This window comes from Eupeodes corollae, chromosome 1 (assembly GCF_945859685.1).
Source record: "Eupeodes corollae chromosome 1, idEupCoro1.1, whole genome shotgun sequence".
In the NCBI taxonomy this organism is placed as follows: domain Eukaryota; kingdom Metazoa; phylum Arthropoda; class Insecta; order Diptera; family Syrphidae; genus Eupeodes; species Eupeodes corollae.
In genome coordinates this window covers 2949059-2970066 of record NC_079147.1, presented here as the reverse complement: position 1 = coordinate 2970066, position 21008 = coordinate 2949059, and the positions used below count along the sequence as shown (strand labels likewise).

Genomic DNA, 21008 nt, shown 5'->3' with positions numbered 1-21008 from the left:
TTCAAATTCAGAGCTTTACTTCACAAACCTCTACTTTAAGTTCATAGTACCAATGATATTATTGTCTACAAAACACTCCTTAGGCAATCTACAAGTCCATCACGATTTGGGTTTTGCATTGTAAACAAATATTACTTATTTCTTTTCCAAATTGACAATTAACTCTTTTACAGAAAAAATTAAATGAACTTGTGCAGAAAATAAACAAGTCATAGAGTAATAAAGTTCAGCTCTCAGTTGAATGAAAAAACATGATCAACTGTCATTTTGATAGAAGTAGACTTGACTTGATAGTTAGGAAGATTTGTCTTGACTAACTTTCCAGTCAACTTTCCTTTAAAGTAGCCTTAATTGGAAGGTAATTTTTTGGCAGCTGGCCAATCAGAGACTATAAACTTGCCTTACTTTCAAGTCCTTTATGTTGCCTGAATTTGCCCAATGAGACTGAAGTATAGTAGTTCTCACGCCTATCGAGGAATTGTCTCCGATTTGTCCGAAACGTACGAATTTTGTATCATCATTACCATTTAAATATACACAATATTCCAAACTCTGATGGTTTTGAAAGTAATTAAGTAATTGATGGTGTCTTTACACAGTTTTTGTTTTGACAGTAAAACACTGCGGAAATTAATTACATATACAATTTTTAATATGTTTGGTAATGGTACTATTCCAATCGTATATTTCTCCGATCGGTTACCACAATAGTTTTGTCTTTTAAACAATTTTCTAGAATTTAGAGAGGTTACCAGGTACATGAATACACATCAGTTTTTCGATGTAATCACATAAAAAGTTCAAATTATTCATATACTTAAATAAGAAACAATACTGAGTTTTATTTTTTTAAAGCAATACTTACTAATTGTTTTTGATTTATTTATTCAGGTGTTAAGTTCATATTGAATTTAAATTATTATTATCTTTTTGAAGTAGCATAATCATTTATTTATTGATTAAATTTATATCTTTATACAATTACAATAATTTGTTTTATTTTATAATATTCATTATAATGTTATATATAGACAGCTCCTAAATATTTAATAATATTATCATAGATTTTTTTTATTAAATTTATTCTTACTTTTTTTATTAACCATCGTGCATTCAAGCGCAACTAATAAATTTAATGAGAGTCTTAATATACTTTTATCAGGACTTCCATTGCGTTATCATAACTAATCTTAATGCAATTTCATCAATGTGTTAATGTTAGTTTTTTTTTTGTTTTTAATTTCTAAAATATACATTTTATTGTTTCTCCTCTGAATGTACACAATAACAGAGATACATCCGCGGATTAGTTTCTAGTTAGATTTTGCTTTATTTCAAATTCAATTAGCTAAAAAAAAAGGTCTATAAAACTAAACAGAAACAAATTCAAAACACACACCACAAATAACGTCCGTTACTTTCCGTTCCGTTCCGTTCCGTACAGTGCTGGTGGCTTAGAGCTACTATAATTTTATAAACTTTTAATCTATTTGAACAAATTCATAGACATTGTTGTTTTGTTGTAGTTTTTTCTGTTATTTTGCATACTTTTTTAAACTAAAATTATATATTTTTCTTAATGAGTGATAAATAAAGAAAATGTATCGTCTTTTGATTTTGTTTAAACCAATGTTATAACAATATTATAATTATGTTTTCATCTTGTAATCTTCATATTATTTTGTTTGTATTAAATTTGTTTTTGAAAGAACAAAAATATTTGTGTAGTGAAAAATGTAGGTGTGGATGAATAATAACGATTATAGACAAGCGTGTGTTTATTTTGATCTCTATTTCTTTATATCACTACAGAATTCTGTGATTGCATTCCACCATCTGTACTCTGAGAACTAGAATTTTGATCAACGCGCCGATAGTTTTGGAATGTTTTCCATTCGCCTGTGTTATAATCCAAGCGAATTAAGGACTCCACAAGGCACAATGCAGATGTTCCATCTTCTTGTTGAACTTTTTCCTATATGAAATATATAAAAACTCTTGTTTGATTTTAACTGTCTTGAAGAAAGAAGCCAGCCAAAAACTTACCTCACTTTCACGTAATTTTATTACTATAACATTCTCTGAATTAGGTCGGGGATTCTCTCTGAGGCCAGCCATAAAACCAAGAATAAGTGCTTTGTCTGGTCGAGAGACGCGATTGGCTTTTCTAAACATTTCATGAGCCTTATGGACGTGCTCGTTCTGAAAAAAAAAGTAAACGATATTGTATTAAATCATTATTTTAATTTATTTTACAAAAATGGATACGACTCTATTTAAAGGGTTAATTAAAGTAAGTTTATTTGATCTAGAATAACAAGTTTTGTAAGCATGAACAACAGCAACAATTCAAAAGTTTTAAGTTATCAGCCGTTTAAGCGATATCCATTGGTCACCTTGAATCTGTAGTTTGACCACTTTGGGTTTTCTTGTAGGGAAATGTGAAGACGGAAGCTGCCTGAACGTAGAAGATATGCAGTTTCTCACCTTCTACAATTTTCATGTCTTGCCCTATTATTTGGTCATCAGGTCTTAACAAAACCATAATACGATGTTTTTAAGACAACAACAAACTTTGTGAAGATTTTGCAAAGTTTTATCTTTTAGACGTAGTTGAATTCCTTAAGAATCTCACTTATAATAAAGTCAATATGACGTCTTGAATCTTTTGCTTTGTTATCAGAAAAATAATAATAAATGGTTAGTGTTTTTCAGCATAATAATGCAAACATGTGAAAACTAAAAACTAGCAGCCCTATTATGAGTATCAATTTGATAGGTGATACTGGTCGCATTCCCAAAGCTAGTGGCTTCGTAATCAAGGGATTCTGATTGGCTAAATTAAACTACAATAGTAGTTGAAATTTCCCCTCCGACGTAGTGTACAAAATTCGGCTACAAAGTTAGTGGAGAATGTTTGAAGCATAGTTTGAATTTTCACAATCACCTGCTCGGTAAAGTAACACGAACTCAAAATGAAATAACTTGTTCAACATTTAAATACAAATATAAATCATTTAAATTGTATCTTAAATTAAATTGTATTGAATTTAAAAACACAAAAGATAAGTTAAAGTTATCAAATCAAATATTTTTCTTATTTTATATATTTGCTTTTGTCAATAATATGACAGTTCCAGATTGACTATCTTGGTAGTGTAGTTTTGCATTCACAAAGCTAGTTGAATTTTGACTACGTAGCCACTAGCTTTGTGAATGCTACCAACTATTTGATGAATCGGTATTATGAATGAGTATCAACTTTTAATTTTTGAACCGATTGTGAATAGTTTATTGTGAATTGATATTTTTGATCTGGTTTGACGTTTCAAATGTTCAATTATTGTCTTAAAATGTCGGTATGTGGCTGGAGTTAAAATTGATTTGTGAAAATTTAAGTTGTTCTAATAAATAAGATGCCATTTTTTTAAAAATATATTTTATTTAGGAACAGAATAGTAGGTAACAGAAAACAAGGGGCGACTTTCCATTACCGCAGCACGAATTTCCTTCTGATTTTTTTTGTACAGTTAGGTAGGGGTCTCAATAGAACATGTTTTAAATATTAGGGCGAGGAAACAACTTTAAGTCATAAAAAAAAATATTTTCTTTTTCGGACTTAACCCTCCTTTTTTTGTATTGCATTTTTTGAGCCTAAAACAATTTTTTTTAATTGATAGCACGGCGTACTAACAGCTAGGTATGTAAGGGGGGCATGCTGCCCCCCTGCAACCCCCCTGCTTGGGGTCACTATAGGATTTGGGGTGGGTGCGAGTTTGGGTATATGCAAAGTACTTTCCCATTTCAGCACTAAAATAAAAGAAATTACCAAGAAAAAAAAACAAGTATGGCAACACTGAACAAAAACCAGTGAAGAAATGACAAAATCAACCATTTTTGAGTGTTTTGTTTGGAAAAAAGTGAACTTTAAAAATTAATTAAAAATAGAAATAAATGTTTCCTTGCTCTAAAATGGCTAAAGTTATTATTTATTTGCACATATCTATCGAATAAAAAAAAACGCGAGTCGAAATTCGTGCTGCGGTAATGGAAAGTTGAGCCGAAAACAATTAGAAAGAATGGTGAAATTAATGGAGCAAAATCCTGAAGTGGCAAGGTTGATGTTATCCAAAGCGGACCTAGCAAAAAAGTGGGAAATTATCGCCCTGCAGTTGAATAGCTTGGGGTATCCACATTGCGACTCAAGTGGCAAAGAGTGAGTTTAATTTGCTTAAGTACATTCAATTTGTTACTTTTTGATTTTAATGGGATGGATTGATCAAAAACCAAAAGGTAAAAAAAAGTTACAAAAAATAAATTAGATACAATTGCAACTCGTGGAGGACCTAATAATACAATCTGATTGACGGATTACGAAGGAGCAGTAAGTCGTCTAATGCATTTTAATGACTGTGTGGATCCCCCGGGTGTTGAAGGTTGGAAAGTCTAAAAAAGTTTTTGAATAAATCTGCAATTTCATCAGCCAATGCAGGAATTAAAGAAAAGTATCTTATAACATATGTTCGTCCAAATCCATTGGGTTTTAGGAATCTTGGCGTATTTTGAGTTTGCTGACTTGCGTTAACTTCATCATAACTCCCTTCAAAAAAACAATTCCGTCAAAGCATGCAAAAATATACCTACATATACCAACCGAATTAAACATCGACAATAAAACGTAATTTTAATTTCTCCAACGCTTTCGTTATAGAAAAAATTAGATAGCCTTAACCACTCAACTCAACAGGCTGCTAATCCGACAACTCGACGTATCGAAGAACCAATAACATTAATCAAACTTGAAACCTCACTTAGCAAGCTCAAAGGCAAAACCCCAAGCAGAGATAGAATATCTTATCCAATGCTGAAAAATCTACCTTATAAAACTAAGCCGAGAATCCTTGATCTTTATAATAGTATCTTAAACAACTCTATCGTTACTCATACCTAGAAATCTTCTACAATTATACCTATTCCGAAACTCCTTTTTAACAAATAGATCTTTAGCGTATACTCTTCCAACTACCTATTGTATAACCTATAAAATTGTATTTTATGTAAAATTAATGATATTGACAGAAGTAAAATCTTGTTTCAAATTGCCCTAGAAGAAATTATAGATTGGTCGAAAACATCAGGCTCCAAATTGTCGATCCAAAAATATAAATTGCTCCACATTTGTAGAAAACAAAACTGTGCACAACTTAATCATAATATAAACAATGTACAAATCCAAAATGCTAGTAACTTAAGTATTCTAGGTTTAGTCTTTAAAAGAAAGTATTCTTGGAAACAACACTGTATAGATCTTAAGAAATCACTAGCTGCGAGAACTAATATTGTAAGATATCTAGGTTCAAATAAAAGTAACGTACATATAAATACCCTTTCAATCACTACGAGAATGTTAGTTTTAAGTAAGATTGAATATGGATTGCATTGTCCTAAATCAATTTTAAATATAATAAAACCAACTTACCACGCCGCCGCAGCAAGGAGAAGCATCAACGCGTTCCCAACAGCACATATAAAAAATATATTAGCAGAAGCAGGACTTCCAAGCATAGAGGAACGAAGAGATACTATAACTTTTTTTTTTTAGATTTTTTAATAACGACTTCAAAAAAGCATCTGATCATAAACTTAAAAAAAGGATCCCATCCGCCATTGCTATGATTCTTATAAAAGCAGCTGAGTTTGAACTACCAACTAAACAGGAGCGCCAAGTTGCTCCTCGTATTCCCCCATGGTTCATCAACCCGGAATCTCTAATATTAACTCTAGCTAGTTATAAAAAAGTAAATACCAGCAATAGTATCTACCGCCAACTCTACACAGCTATCTCACTCGAATTTAAATCGGATGGATGGTAATTTATATTTACCGATGGTTCTAAGAAAACTGAAAACACATCATTTGCAGTGACGCTCGAAAATGGTGCTATTGCTTGCATTGGCAACCTGTCTGAATTCGCTTCAGTATTCACGGCAAAAGCATTCGCCATACTACAAGCTACTAAGACTGCGTCTAATTAACGTGGAAAACACATTATATGCTCTGATAGCATATCCGTACTTAACGCCATAAAAAACCCTCACAATAAAACTGAACTCATATTAAAAATTAGATACCAACTCACCAAATCACAAAACAATATCAAGTTAATGTGGACCCCTGGACATGTAGGAATCCAGGGCAACGAATACGCTGACAGTACAGCTAACTCAGCCAATAATGCTCCTGTATATAGCTTTAATATCCACACCAAACAAGATCTGCTAAAAATCATTCAAAAATAGTCAAAATCCGTCATAACTCACGACTGGAGTCTATACCATCATCATTACAACAAACGTTTCCAAACACAATATCTTTAATTTTGTACGACTTTAACTTGGACACACATCAACCTCTCATCAGCATCTCCTCAAAAAAAATCCGCCACCACTTTGTACAAATTGCAATACCAGGTTGGACCTGAATCTCATCCTAGAACACTGTCCTGTATTGCAACCCATAATCAAAAATGTATTTAAAAATAAATGTATTTATGAAGTTCTCCAACCCTAGTTCCACAAATATCGACAAAATATCAGATTTTCTTTTAAAAGCAAACATTTTAATTTAAATTAAAACTAAAATAAGAGCCAATAGTCTCCGCAGCTAGGCTCGTTAAACTAAGTATTACCATGTAATTTTAATTACCTTTTAATAAATAATAATAATAATAAAACGTATTTGAGAGGTATCAACCAATAATTTGTAGTTGATATGAAAATTGATGTGTACCTACTTTTTTGGAATTTTTGTAATACCAAGTATGTCAACAATTTATTCAAAATAATGATAAAATTCACAGTTCATTAACAAAGTTGATAGTTGATAGCCATAATACAATGCATCAAAACTATTGTTATCTATCAAGTATCTAATTGATAGTTGATAGCTATAATATGCTATAAGGAGGATTTTTCATATATGAAATACTGAAAATATTTAAACTGAATATCGAAGATGGGATTATTTATTTTAATTTTCTAAAACCATTGCAAGTTTTGTTGAAAAAATACTTATAACAAGAATTTATAATGACTTAAAGTAAAAAACATGATGTTTCTTTTCGAATTCAAAATGGTTATATTTTAAGAAAGATGACATGATAGTGGTTTTGTACTTAGGCCTAAGAAGAGTATAATTTAATTATCAGTTTAAAAACCTTATTGAGCAGGGTTATCAATTAAAATTAAAAAAACACGATCATATTGTAGTATTTTAAATTATGCTGTAACTCCGAAATTGCAAGTTTGATTCAAAAGTAGGTATGGACAGTAGCGTGAATGCTTCAACTTATGACCCTTTGATGAACAATTGCAAAAAGAGGCTTAGATGCGACCCTAATAACTTCCTATCCGCCATTTTTTTTTTTTTTTCAAAGTATTCAAACAAATTAATAACAACAATTAGTCTAAACATATTTCAAGACAATATCTTTACTTGTTTTCATAATAGTTGAGTCGAAAACTATTTCCTATCACTTGTTTTGTAGGTTTTCGTGTTAACCACAAAATTTTGTTTAGAATAAAATAATTTTGAAGTCAATACCTTCATTTATTCTCGGGGTATTTGAATCCAACATCAGTTTTTCCTAATTTTATGTATTTGTATTATTTTTATAAAAAAAAACTCTGACATTTGGATTTTTCTAAAATACATCTTTTTGTTTAAAAAACAGTTTTGAATAAGATAAAAATAGATTGAAGATAATTTTGTACATTGTCAAGATATTGGATTCGAAAATTCGACATATGTATGTCAAAGTAACTAGTTAAACTATTTTTTTTGTCAGTTGAAAGTCTGACATTTATGAAAATGAATCGCTTAACTATCACACAACGCATACAAATTGGTACAATCTTCTACGAAAATGGTGAGTCTGCCACAGTCACTTATCGTTTTTTAAGCGGAGATTAAGGTTTACATAACCGTTCAACTACGCAAGCAATTGGCAAAATTGTTAAGAAATTTGAAGAGACTGGGTGGGTAAGGCTTTGTGCATCAAGGTTTCACTCGTAACACTTAAAATTTCGCTGTAAGTGGAAATGTTGTCAAAGAGGATTTCTCGTCGTTCTCAGAAATTATGACTTACTTACGGCACATTGTTGCATTTGGATCTACACATACATCCATATAAAGTTCAGCTCACAGAAAAACTGAAGCCAGATAACCATTCATAACGTCGTAGATAATTCGAATGCGATGAACAACAGGCGGTGGACCGAGATTTTTCGAACGAATTTATCTTCAGGGATGAAGCACATTTCTCACTCGGTGGATGTGTTTATAAAAAAACTGTCGTATTTGGGGTATCGAGAATAAGTAATTGAACAGATACCATCATGTTCACAAAGTCACTGTTTGGTGGAAGGTGGGATTGGACCTGACTTATTCGAAAACAAGGATGGAACGACTGTCACCGTCACTTCGCAGCATTATGGTCACATGATAACCCACTTTTTGTTGCCTGCTATTGTAGAATACAACTTGAGAATATTTGGTTTCAACAAGACGGTGCCACATGGCACACAACTCGAGCGAATATGGCTTTATTGCAAGAGACATTTCTCGTCGTGACGATATTAACTATCCACCAAGATTATACGATTTGAAACCGCTTTACTTTTTTTTTGAGTAGCAACGCGAAAGACCGTGTTTATATAAAAACCAACATTCGTCAAATTATGGCTGAGATGCCGCTCAAAATGTGTCAAAAAGTGGTCGAAAATTACCTCAAAAGAAAAAATGCTTGCAACAATTCGGGTGGTGGTCATATAAATGATGTAGTGTTTCACACATTCAACGTTTAAACTTTATAATAAAAAAGAAATATCATACAAAAAAAATATTTGATATGTGTTTTACCCGCAGAAGCGAACTCAGAACTCATGTAAATGAATTTGAATGTATTAGTGAAAGATCGTTACTCTCTTCATTATCAAATTCAAAATTTGAATTTCCAATTACTCTAAAGGGTGATTTTTTTGAGGTTAGGATTTTCATGCATTAGTATTTGACAGATCACGCGGGATTTCAGACATGGTGTCAAAGAGAAAGATGCTCAGTATGCTTTGACATTTCATCATGAATAGACTTACTAACGAGCAACGCTTGCAAATCATTCAATTTTATCACCAAAATCAGTGTTCGGTTCGAAATGTGTTTCGCGCTTTACGTCCGATTTATGGTCTACATAATCGACCAATTGAGCAAACAATTAATGCGATTGTGACCAAGTTTCGCACTCAGTTTACTTTATTGGACATTAAACCAACCACACGAATGCGTACAGTGCGTACAGAAGAGAATATTGTTTCTGTTTCTGAGAGTGTTGCTGAAGACCGTGAAATGTCGATTCGTTTCCGTTCGCAGCAATTGGGTTTGTGTTATTCGACCACATCGAAGATTTTACGCAAAGATCTTGGTGTAAAACCGTATAAAATACAGCTCGTGCAAGAACTGAAGCCGAACGATCTGCCACACTGTCGAATTTACAGTGAATGGGCCCTAGAAAAGTTGGCAGAAAATCCGCTTTTTTATCGACAAATTTTGTTCAGCGATGAGGCTCATTTCTGGTTGAATGGCTACGTAAATAAGCAAAATTGCCGCATTTGGAGTGAAGAGCAACCAGAAGCCGTTCAAGAACTGCCCATGCATCCTGAAAATGCACTGTTTGGTGTGGTTTGTACGCTGGTGGAATCATTGGACCGTATTTTTTCCAAGATGCTGTTGGACGCAACGTTACGGTGAATGGCAATCGCTATCGTTCAATGCTAACAAACTTTTTGTTGCCAAAAATGGAAGAACTGAACTTGGTTGACATGTGGTTTCAACAAGATGGCGCTACATGCCACACAGCTCGCGATTCTATGGCCATTTTGAGGGAAAACTTCGGAGAACAATTCATCTCAAGGAATGGACCGGTAAGTTGGCCACCAAGATCATGCGATTTGACGCCTTTAGACTATTTTTTGTGGGGCTACGTCAAGTCTAAAGTCTACACAAATAATCTAGTAACTATTCCAGCTTTGGAAGTCAACATTTCCGAAGAAATTCGGGCTATTCCGGCCGAAATGCTCGAAAAAGTTACCCAAAATTGGACTTTCCGAATGGACCACCTAAGACGCAGCCGCGGTCAACATTTAAATGAAATTATCTTCAAAAGTATATGTCATGGACCAATCTAACGTTTCAAATAAAGAATCGATGAGATTTTGCAAATTGTATGCGTTTTTTTTTAAAAAAAAGTTCTCAAGCTCTTAAAAAATCACCGTTTATATTTGCCTCTTGATATTTTTTGTCTCTCAGAGCGAGGGATATATTTTCGCACAAGCAGCCAATCAAAGAAATAAGAATAAGAACAACGTTGCATGATAAACCGGTTTTTTTTTTTGTATGGATAGTTAGGTAGATTTGTTGTTGTCTTTTGTATATGGTTCGAATTTTATAAAGCAAGTGGGTATTTTGCTATCGAAGGAGATGTTTTTTTTCTTGAATTTCTTTTTTTGGTCGACATTTTCTAATTATTGAAAATACCTATTTTATTTTAATATTTTTTAACTTCCCATTGGAAGTTATTGTAATGGGTCCGATTTGTCAAATTGAAAATTTTGACATTTCTCGAGGGTTCAAGGTCCCTAGAGTCGAAATAAAAGGTTTTTAGAAAGATGTCTGTGCGTGCGTGTGTACGTACGTTCGTAAGTCCGTACTTTCGCGACGTTTGTTTCGTCGTCCATAGCTCAAGAACCAGAAGACTTCAAATAAATTTTGTTATACAGATAAAAAGGCAGAAAGATGCAGAAAGGGTTCTCAAGAATATTGCGTAGGTGGTTTTTTTTGCCATAGCAGTTTGAAAAAAAGGTGAAAATTTTGGTTAACCCTAAATATCTTACGAACCAAAAACGCTAGAGACTTGAATTAAATTTTATATAATATATTGTAACGTGATATCAAAGAAGTATATTTTTTGAAAAAAAATCCATTTAACGTTTTTTTTTTATAAATCAAAAAAACTGAAAAAAAAAATTCGTCATCTACAAAATTTTACGACTTAAATATGATTTCATCGCCAAAACAATTTTGTGCATCGAAGAATAATATTTTTGACTTCTGATAAAATTTTGAGAAAAATCGAATTCACAGTCTTTTTTTTTATAAAAAATAAAAATCTAAAAAAACATTACTCAAAGTTGGTAAAAATTGAATATCGATTCAAATATCTTTTCAAAAACTTGAAATTTAAGCTTCAAACTTATTTTTTCTTATAAGATATATTGTTTTCAACATTCTGAAAAATGTTAGAAAAATCTAGTTGACAGTTTTTTTACAAAAAATAAAAACCTAAACAAAAATTAATAAAAGTTGGTAAAAATTGATTTTCGACTCAAATATCTTTTCAAAACTTTGAGATATTGGCTTTAATTTACTTTTATCTTTCAAAAAATATTGTTGTCAACAATTAGTAAAATTTTGAAAAAAATCGAATGGACAGTTTTTTTACAAAAAAAAAAACATAAAAAAAAATTTATAAAAGTTGGTAAAAATTGATTTTCGACTCAAATATCTTTTCAAAATTTGTAGATATTGGCTTTAAACTGCTTTTTTCTTTCAAAAAATATTGTTGTTAACATTCAGTAAAATTTTGAAAAAAGTTGAATTGACAGTTTTTGTACAACAAATTAAAAACCTAAAAACAATTTAACAAAATTTGGTAAAAATTGATTTTCGACTCAAATACCTTTTCAAAAATTTGAAATATTGGCTTCAAACTTGTTTTATTTCACAGAAAATATTATTTTCGATATTCAGTAATTTTTATATAAAAATCCAACTGTCCAAACTTTTAAGCAAGACAAATCGACAGACGGGATGGGAAGTTATCAGTGTGGGTCGCATTCCAGCCTCTTTTTTACGTTGACTTTTGAAGCCGCATAACCCTGTACATATCCCAGTAACACAAAACAAGTTGCAATTTTGTATGAAATATTTGGATGAGCATCCTTCCTGGCCAATTGGGGTATACCCAGTCAATGGGAAGGAATACCTATTTGTGATTTTATTATTATGATTTTTGAAATATCCGGTCTTTTTCTCTCCTGGTATTAATTTTTTTTGTTAAAACCAATATTTTATTTCGGACTTTTCGTTTTCAATCAAAGAGCTTCACTTTATCCACAAGCGGCATAACTTGGCTTCCAAAATATTCTTGTTTACGAAACTGTTTGGGATAATGTGCAAGGCCGAGTTTAATATCGTTGCCTCTCCACTATGGGTACCCTGCGTCACCCAAAGCCTCAATAGTTACAGCAAATCATTATATAAGCTATTTAATTAGAACGACGAATGGTCAAGTATCTTAGAAAGGCTTCTTTTGAAATTTGAAAACGTTGACCAAATTAATAATCATTTAAATAACTTTACAAACCATAAATAAGAAAGATTACATATGCTTACATATTGTTTGGAAATGGAATGGATAGATTGCCTGATTCATCTCTTAATTGTTTTCGTAACAGTTTTAAATTAATGGTCTTTGAATTTTCAATTTAACATTTGGAAATTGATGGCAGACGGTACCAATTTAGCTGTAGTGCAAACACCATCGCTTTGACGACATCACTTTCAAGATTACCGTCTTAAGTGAAGGGAGACTATTTTTAAAAAATAATCGTTTACATTACGACCCTATAGATGTCAATTATTCTTGTATGCGTAGACTCTAAGATAAAATCATTTTTTGTTCGCAAAATATTTGAGGTGACAAATATTCATTTTTTAATTTTTTTGTATTTATTATTTTTTAAAACCTTCTAAACCTTGAAACGCGGATTAATGTAAATAAGATCAATCTTTCATTGTATAGTTGTCATTTGTATAAGAGTATGTTACTAGTTTATAAATAAACAAAAAAAAACTTACCGATAAAGACAAGCCCTTTCTCTGGGGATTTTGTTGCTGTTGTTGCTGCTGTTGCGATTGCTGACGGACCTCAATAATTTGCGTTCCTCTATTGTTATTGGTGTTGCTATTATTTGCGTTATTTTGGGGTAAAGCTGGCTGAGTTGTTGTAGTGGTAATAATGCGTTGTTGTGGCTTATGATGAAGTATAATTTGTTGCGGCCTCAATTGATTTGTTACCGTGGTCTGCGGTTGTTGAGTCAAAATGGTTCTATGAATCTGTTGTTGCTGTTGTGGTTGCTGCTGCTGCTGTTGTTGTTGCTGTTGTTGTTGCTGATGTTGTTGCGTCTGAATCTGTTGTTGTGCAGGCTGCATTTGAACGAGTTGCGTTTGTTGACCATGTCGTTGTATCAATGTCAATCCCTGTGGCAACGTTGGAAGTGTAGACTGAGTCATAACCGGGCGAATAATGGTTTGTTGAGGAGGCTGGATAAATCGAAATCAATAATTTTACCAAAGATACTAACAAATATAATTTCAATTTTTAAATAAATAAACTTACACTTCCAATAATTGTTTGAACAGTTTGTTGGTGCTGAGGTTGTTGTTGCACCACAACTTGACCGATATTTTGATTCAAATTGTTAGTTGGTATTAAGGCGGGTAGCTGCTGCGTGTTCTGTTTTATTGGTTGCTGAACATGAATGGTTTGTGCGTTTTGGGTAGTTTTAACCAGACCTGGAGGCCCGCTCGTCATTATGGTAGCTGCATTCAGATTCTGCAACCCAGACATGTTGCTAATCGGAATCTGCTGGTACATATCACCACCGATGTTGCGCAATATCACGCCCTTTTGAGTTAGAATAATTGTCTTGCCTTTGACGTTCGAGTTGTTCGGCGATTGCATTACCACTTGAGTAAGCTTTGGCTGTTGTGTGGCATTAGTGTTCGAGACCACGGTATGGGTTTGAATTTGTTGATGCTGCTGAATATGCTGCTGCTGATGATGGTGTTGTTGCTGTAGCAAATGCTGTTGCTGCGCAGCATGGGATGCCGGCTGAATAGTTACGGGCCGATTTGGTAGGTTAACATTTTGAATATTTAATATGGTCGGCTGTTGGGTAGATATCAGCGGAGGCGGATTGGATTGCACATTGGTTTGGTTTTGGCGGGTGGTCGACATCATAAGAGGAAGCGAAGATGCTGTTTTAAGCAGGATTTTTGTGGGGGTTTGAGTTGAACCGCTCATCGTATTCGCAGAAGATGTTTGGTAGATTGTTTGTTGTGCCGGTCGCGCCTGCGCGAACGATGCCAATGAAGGCATTGTAGTCTGAGGTGAAGATGTTATTATGTATTGCGTGGCTTGTGGTTGCTGCTGCTGCTGTTGTTGTTGTTGTTGCTGCTGCTGTTGTTGTTGTTGCTGTTGTATATTGTTGTTTATGTTGCCAGCTGCTGATGTCTGAACCATTGAAGAAATATTTGATGTGATAGCCGGTGCCGAGGAGACAATAATATTTTGCGCGCTTCGTTTCGCCGGTTGAATGATAGTTTGTGAAATGATCACAGGTCCACTATTAGTAGCCGATTTGAGTTGGGACAATGGCAGCGATTTAAGCGTCTGCGTTTGTGTTTGTTGGCTTGCGTTCGATAAGTTCGATTGTTTCTATAAATAAATAAAATAAAATTTAATTAATTATATGACAACGTTCTAAATAAAGGTACTTACATTTTGGATGGTTGGTGAGAGGATCACCGGTGTTGAACTGTTAATAAGAATCGGCTGTTGTTGCTGTTGCTGCTGAATAGGCTTTGTAGCCTTGGTAGAAGTTATTTTAACTGATATATTATTTGGAAGGTTTGCCAACGCATTTGGACGTTGCACCACTGTAGCAGTTGGTGTTGTCTTTACAATCGGTTTTATGTCAAGCTTTTCTATCTTTATCGGCTGGTTAAGTTGTGTTGTTGAAGCCATACTACTAGCCGTGCTAACAATTGTTTGAGTTATTGGTTGCTGCATGGTAATTTGCTGCATTTGTATATCCGGTTCGATTTTAATGGGGCGCGACATGATAGAATCTTCGGTCTTTATTTGAATCTCCTCCTTTATAAAAATTTTATTGTTGTTAACTTGTACAGACGATGGAAGAGAAGTTGCCGGAGAGCTAGCTGCGTTAGCAATTTGTTTGGCAGTTATAAGCTTGTCATCGCACATAGTTTCCACAGCTGGAGTTGGTGGTTGGGTGTATGTGAGTGTGGGAGCATAGTCGGGAGTGACAACTGCACTTGATGCCGCTGCCATGGAAGAGGTGACAACTGTGGTTGTATCTGAATTTGCCGCTTCAGTAACCAATGTAGAAGTTGTGGATGCAGTTGTGGATGATGACGCTGCCGGTGCACTTGCCGTATTGGAAGTTGAGGCATTTGAAGTAGTTGTAGTGGCTTGTTTCTGTTCCAGAGCTTTCTTTTGTTGCTCCTCAAGTTCCTGTTGACGTTTTCGTTTTTTAGCAGCAGCATAACCTAAAGGCTGTTCGGTAAATTCGATAAGTTTTATTCCACCGTCTTTGCGACCAGCAGGTGTTCGACTCATATTTGGCCGCGATTGATTCGGCTGAACATTTGGTGAGCGGAAACCAGACGTAGGCACTCGAGAGGGAATCCCCTTAAGTGGGGTGGTGTCAGTCATTTTGCGGGGCATACCGCGTGAACGTAATGGTATAGTTGGCGCTGAAGCTTTTTTAAGACTTGATTGCGCATCAGCTGATTTATGCAACAGTTCGGTTCGAAGATTAGCACTTTTTGGCTTTCGTTTCAAAGTAAAGTGCTTCACCGGGTTTTGTTGTTGACCCACCTAAAAATAGAAATATTAAAAATAAAAACATAACTAGACAATTTTTGTTCTATACTTACCACTGACACTAAGGCGTTCTTATTCAGATATTGACACTCCAGTGGTAACATTCCCAAATCACTGTGTTTGCTAACCATTTTACGGAGGTCGTTGACCATATCTGTAAATATTGGGCGGGTCTCTTCGTAGTCTGAAATTTCTGTATTCAGCGAACTTGTAGCTGGAAAGGTTTTCATAGTTTCTGCCAACATAGAGACCCATAATTCTGAATCAAGACCTGCTACTTCTATGACTTCTTCTAATTCAGATTTCCACTATTTAAAACAAAATTAAATGTTTTTTTTTTTTTTAATATCAATATGTATGAGTTTTCTTATCTAATAATTTAATACTTATATAGGATATATAATAAAAAAAAAGATGTTTTTTTAAGCTTAAAGTAAGACACACGGCTTGGCATATTCTAAATTGATTTTTGTACAACTTTTAAAGGCAAGGAAGAGGGCTAAACAGTTCCGCACTTTATTGGTACATGTCCTGCCTTAGGTACATTTACCCAGGAGATTTGTACTGTCAATTGATCTGCGGCAAACAAACAGCAAAAGTCTTTCACGCCTCATAAGCAAATCTAGTTGTTTTCATTGAGTTTTAAAGAAAGTCTATAGATTCGTGCAGAATTGGATGTTAATTGGCCACTTTATTATTTATTTTCTTCTTTTAAAAACTAAGAGTACTAATAGCGAAATACTATCTGCTCTACCTTTGCCACTTCAATTTAAAGGTCTAATTTAAGAAATTCCATAAATTCGAGACACAGGTACCTGCCTACTGTTTTGTTTTCAATTTAAAATAAATCACATGTAAAAAAGCTTTGACTTAGTCTTTGCTTAATCAATTAATGGGTAAATAAATATTCACTGTTAGATATGCAGCATTTAGTCTTTTTGGTCCATGTTAATAACATTTTTGTAGGAGAGATACTATCACTTACAATAAATGCAATTGCATATTTTATTTCATCCTAAAATCGTGGCCGTCTATGCCTTCTTTCTAATCTCTTTGATATTATTAAGTTAAGTTTCGTGAAATTTGATAAAAACACGAATTATCAACCAATTACAACGAAATATAGAAATAGGTACCTATTTGCAGGACAGCTTAAAAACAATCTTTATTCTTTGTTTTGGCTAATTATGTAAATTGTCTAAATTTGTCTTTGTTTTATCAATCCACTATTCAAGAAGATAGAATTGTTTGCATTGCCTGTTATTTGTTATAGATTATAGCAGTTTCGTTTACTAAAACTATTCAAGAATCAATATGACCTCTACTATCAACTTCTTTAAGTAATTTTGATTCTGAATAGAAAGATATTAACCAAAATTCGACATTATTCCTTCAGGATTTTCTACTCAGAATTGTTTGCCTTTATTTTCGATCATACAATTTATTATCTGTACGACTATAAAATTGTCTGGCGATTAAGACTAGCCAAATCGATATTCTCGAGCGTACTAATCAATGCCATTGCAGAATTTTTTCAACGTCATCGCTATTACTCAGGCAGTTGTGGCTTTTGAAGAACTTTGCTTTTCTTCTTAATACGAATTAACATTAACAAAATAATAAAAGAATCAGGTAGGCCTGAATTTCCCTATGATGAACTATCCTTGCCTTAGTCATTCGAAAATAGGATATAAAAATAGAGTTTTAGTATAATTTCGTTGGCATAATATTAAAATATTTTTTCCAATTTAAAAGCATAGAAAAACTGGAAGGCCACAGATACAGAACAATATGTAAAGTAGAAAATAAATGCATTTTGTTGAATTGTATTCTTCATTCCCACACAATTTTTCTTATTGATATACCTACATCTTAAAATTTCTAAGCTAATATTTTCTATGTTCTTAGTACATATCGGAGGTATTCAAGTCAAGCATTTCTATGGCGTCTAATCACATAAGATTTGTTTCCAGCTCAACTTTATAGCCAGAAGAAAACATCAATCCCTCAGCTCATGCATTTCTATTTAAACATTAAAAATCAATCATTTGAAAGGTTTTTTTGTGAGGGCGAAAAAGGTTCCCACAAATGGGGCGGCGCAAATGAAACCTACGATATGGTTAACGCGCCAAAAATGCAACACTATGTCAACATTAACTTTTAACAATTCTGTTCAGTGGGAAAAATGAAAAAAATTAAAGTACAACTGAAAAACAAATGCAGCCATAATTAAAAATAAACATAGAATATTGTTGGAAAAAGGAAAACCCTTCCTGTAGAAAATATTTATTTTTCTTTTATTTTTGTTCACCAACATTAGAGTAGCACAAATTTATGACAAGTGTTTCGTTTTATTTTTTGGTTTTGTTGAAAGGAGGGGAACACAGGAAAACTTAACGAAGGTTGAATTTTTTCACCAATGGATGTTACCTCTTCGACTAGACGGCGCGGTATGTGAAAAAAACTTAGCAATAATTTAAGTTTAACTTGAGTTTGCAGATCGGGAAAACATTCTTTGATATTTCTTAGAACTTCTTTGTTTAATTGCGAACAAATTGAACCACTTATCCACGAATCGTTTGATGTACCGAGTTTATTATGCAGCCACAATGATGTGTCGCTGTCACGCACATTCGCCATTTTTCAGTAAACTGACGTGCCAGCTTTCGTTAAGACAGACATTTTAGTTTTATATCGACGATACAGTAAGGTGTGAGAATTTGAAAATATGAAGTGTTCGGAAAATGTTCATGGATCATTCACAATTGTATGCTTCGTTTCACACGATGAAATTAAGTTTTCAACATCTTTTGTATGTTAACATTCCTTAAGTCCTTTGCATTTAGGTTTTGATTAATTTCGAAACTATAAGTACATAGAAAGTGCAGCAAACGAGATCAAAGAGTCGAAAAAGATGTTTAAAAGAGTCTAGTATACTTTATGAGTTGTTGATTCTTGATGTAAAAATTATACGTATCTGCATTTCGCCGGCTGAATGCTTAAATGACCCATATACAAAAAAAAATTATTCCTCAGAAAACGAATTTTAAGGTTTGAAACATTTTTTTGCATTTGAAAATTTCGACCTATGAATTTTTGTATACATGAATGGAATATTTCATTTTTTAAATTTGAAGTCCTAGGGTTAATTTATGATTATTTAAAAAAAAAATAAAAGTTTAGAAAAAGTCAAAAATGGATATAGAACCCTTTGCATACGAATGTTAAATCTATGAAAACCAAACTGTAAATTTCCTATGCATATAGAACCTTTATGCTTTTAACATTGGGAATTCAACGATAGCAAAAATAATAATAAAATATAAAATTTCTAGCACTTTTAATTTTGTATAATCTATTTGCAGTGATAAAAATATAAAACAAAAAGGAATATTAGTATAATGGCTTGGCCCTTCCCTATATTACATTGGTTTAATTTTAAGTCGATAAAAAAGTATGAAAAATGACAAAGTATTTTTACACTTTACAATTAAAAATACGCAACTTGAACTTTGGTTCTTAAAATTTCCTAGAAAAATACATTCAATTTTATTCCGAATTGGTTTAAAAAATACTTCAGCATTCATAGGATTAAGTTTTAGTATTTTTTCACAGTTTTTCAAATTTATTGTTTTTGGTTTTTACCTTTTTTGTTTTTATCCATTTTAGTATGAACAAAAAAAAAATGCTTGAATATTATCGATAAAAACCTTATTAAAAATACTCTTAATGCATTTATATAGTTTGCGAACGTGAAGATGTAGAAATAGTCTTATTAAAAATATTTGTTCCCCTTGTTTTACCTCGTTTTATTTTTTTGTTTAAATATTTAGAAAATATGGCCTCTTTAGAAATTATCCTTATAAGCACAGCAGATATTACTTAATCAGCCCTGAAAACTATCAAAACCAGAATTGAAGCGTCGAAAAATAATCAATAAATATATAACATCAACTGAAGTGATCTCGAAAATGTTACTTCTATTTATACTTTTCCAGCTGATTGCAATTTTGTCCACGGATATAGGGCACATAAGCAGGAAAAATGTCACTTGGTTTCAATGATTGTGAGAGGTTACATGCTCTATATATGCCATCTCATATGGATATGGGGCAATTAAGCATTGAAAATATATTTGAGTGGTGTTTGATTTATATCCATTGCCCATTGCAATGAGGAATTCAAGCATTAAGCGTCTGTTTTTAAAACTTTAATAGAAAAACTGCCCCACTTCCTACAAATTTTGGATATGCGGCAAATAAACACGAACAGAACCGAAAATATGTAGTCTATATAGCAAAACTGGTTTTTGTTACTTTATTAATAATAACTGCATCTTTAACTCAGTTTCCCGAAAAAGTGGTCTGTGGGGCATTTAAACATTCAGCCGTCGATTTGTAGCTATAAGAAAAAGAAAAGAAGGATGGACCAACTAACCGAATGTGAAAAAAGTGATTTCTCTAAGATGTGTTTCTATCTCTTGGTCTGCAGATTTGATCACTTTTTATCCAACATTATATTATAAAGGTGAAGAATCCATGAAATGAAACTAGAGCTAAATAACGCTAAGGTATGCGAACATTTTATAATAGAATAAACATGTTCTCAGTTTTATGAAAATGTGAGTCGTTTTTAGCTTTGAACTTATACAAACTACTATATACTACGTATTTTATCAATAAATGATACATGCTATGACCTAAATGCTTAAGTTCACACCTAGTCCTAACAATAAACCATTTACTGTTTGAAATTAAAAAAATAGACATTTTTGGTTTATAATTTGTGTATGGTAATTTTGTCCAAATTTTAAGGGCCACTCTAAATTTAATTATTGAGAAGACCCCTTGACTTTTCTATCACACAAAATGATTCAAAAACTTGCAACGAAAGCGTCCGCAACTTATTTATCTGGGTAAGTAAATGACATGACTCTCCTGCAGTTGAAACTTTTAAGTGATATAGGCTGAAGGTGGAGTTACCTTTACCACATCTGATGCGTCTACAACTTCCTATTCATATTAAAAGAAGAGAAAATATGCAATAATAGTCTTAGGCTAGGCGCGCACATGCAACTTTTTCGAAACCAAATAGATTGATCGTTAGTTGCCCAAACATCACGCACATAAGCAACTCCTAAAGTAACCAACGAAATAAACCAATACACAGGAGGCATTTATTCAGCTTGACTAAATTTTTCTTT

General features: G+C 33.0%; 1 protein-coding gene across 1 annotated transcript; it reads right to left on the bottom strand.

The window, feature by feature from the left end:
- Positions 1–1065: 1065 nt before the first annotated feature.
- Positions 1066–18466, bottom strand: LOC129942629 (negative elongation factor A). The gene is made up of 7 exons (XM_056051642.1): positions 18236–18466; positions 15859–16113; positions 14678–15799; positions 13514–14614; positions 12973–13437; positions 2047–2202; positions 1066–1975 (listed from the first exon to the last, which is right to left on the bottom strand). Exons 1-7 carry the CDS (start codon positions 18443–18445, stop codon positions 1799–1801), a joined length of 3486 nt encoding a protein of 1161 aa, XP_055907617.1. The 5' UTR covers positions 18446–18466; the 3' UTR covers positions 1066–1798.
- Positions 18467–21008: the final 2542 nt, after the last annotated feature.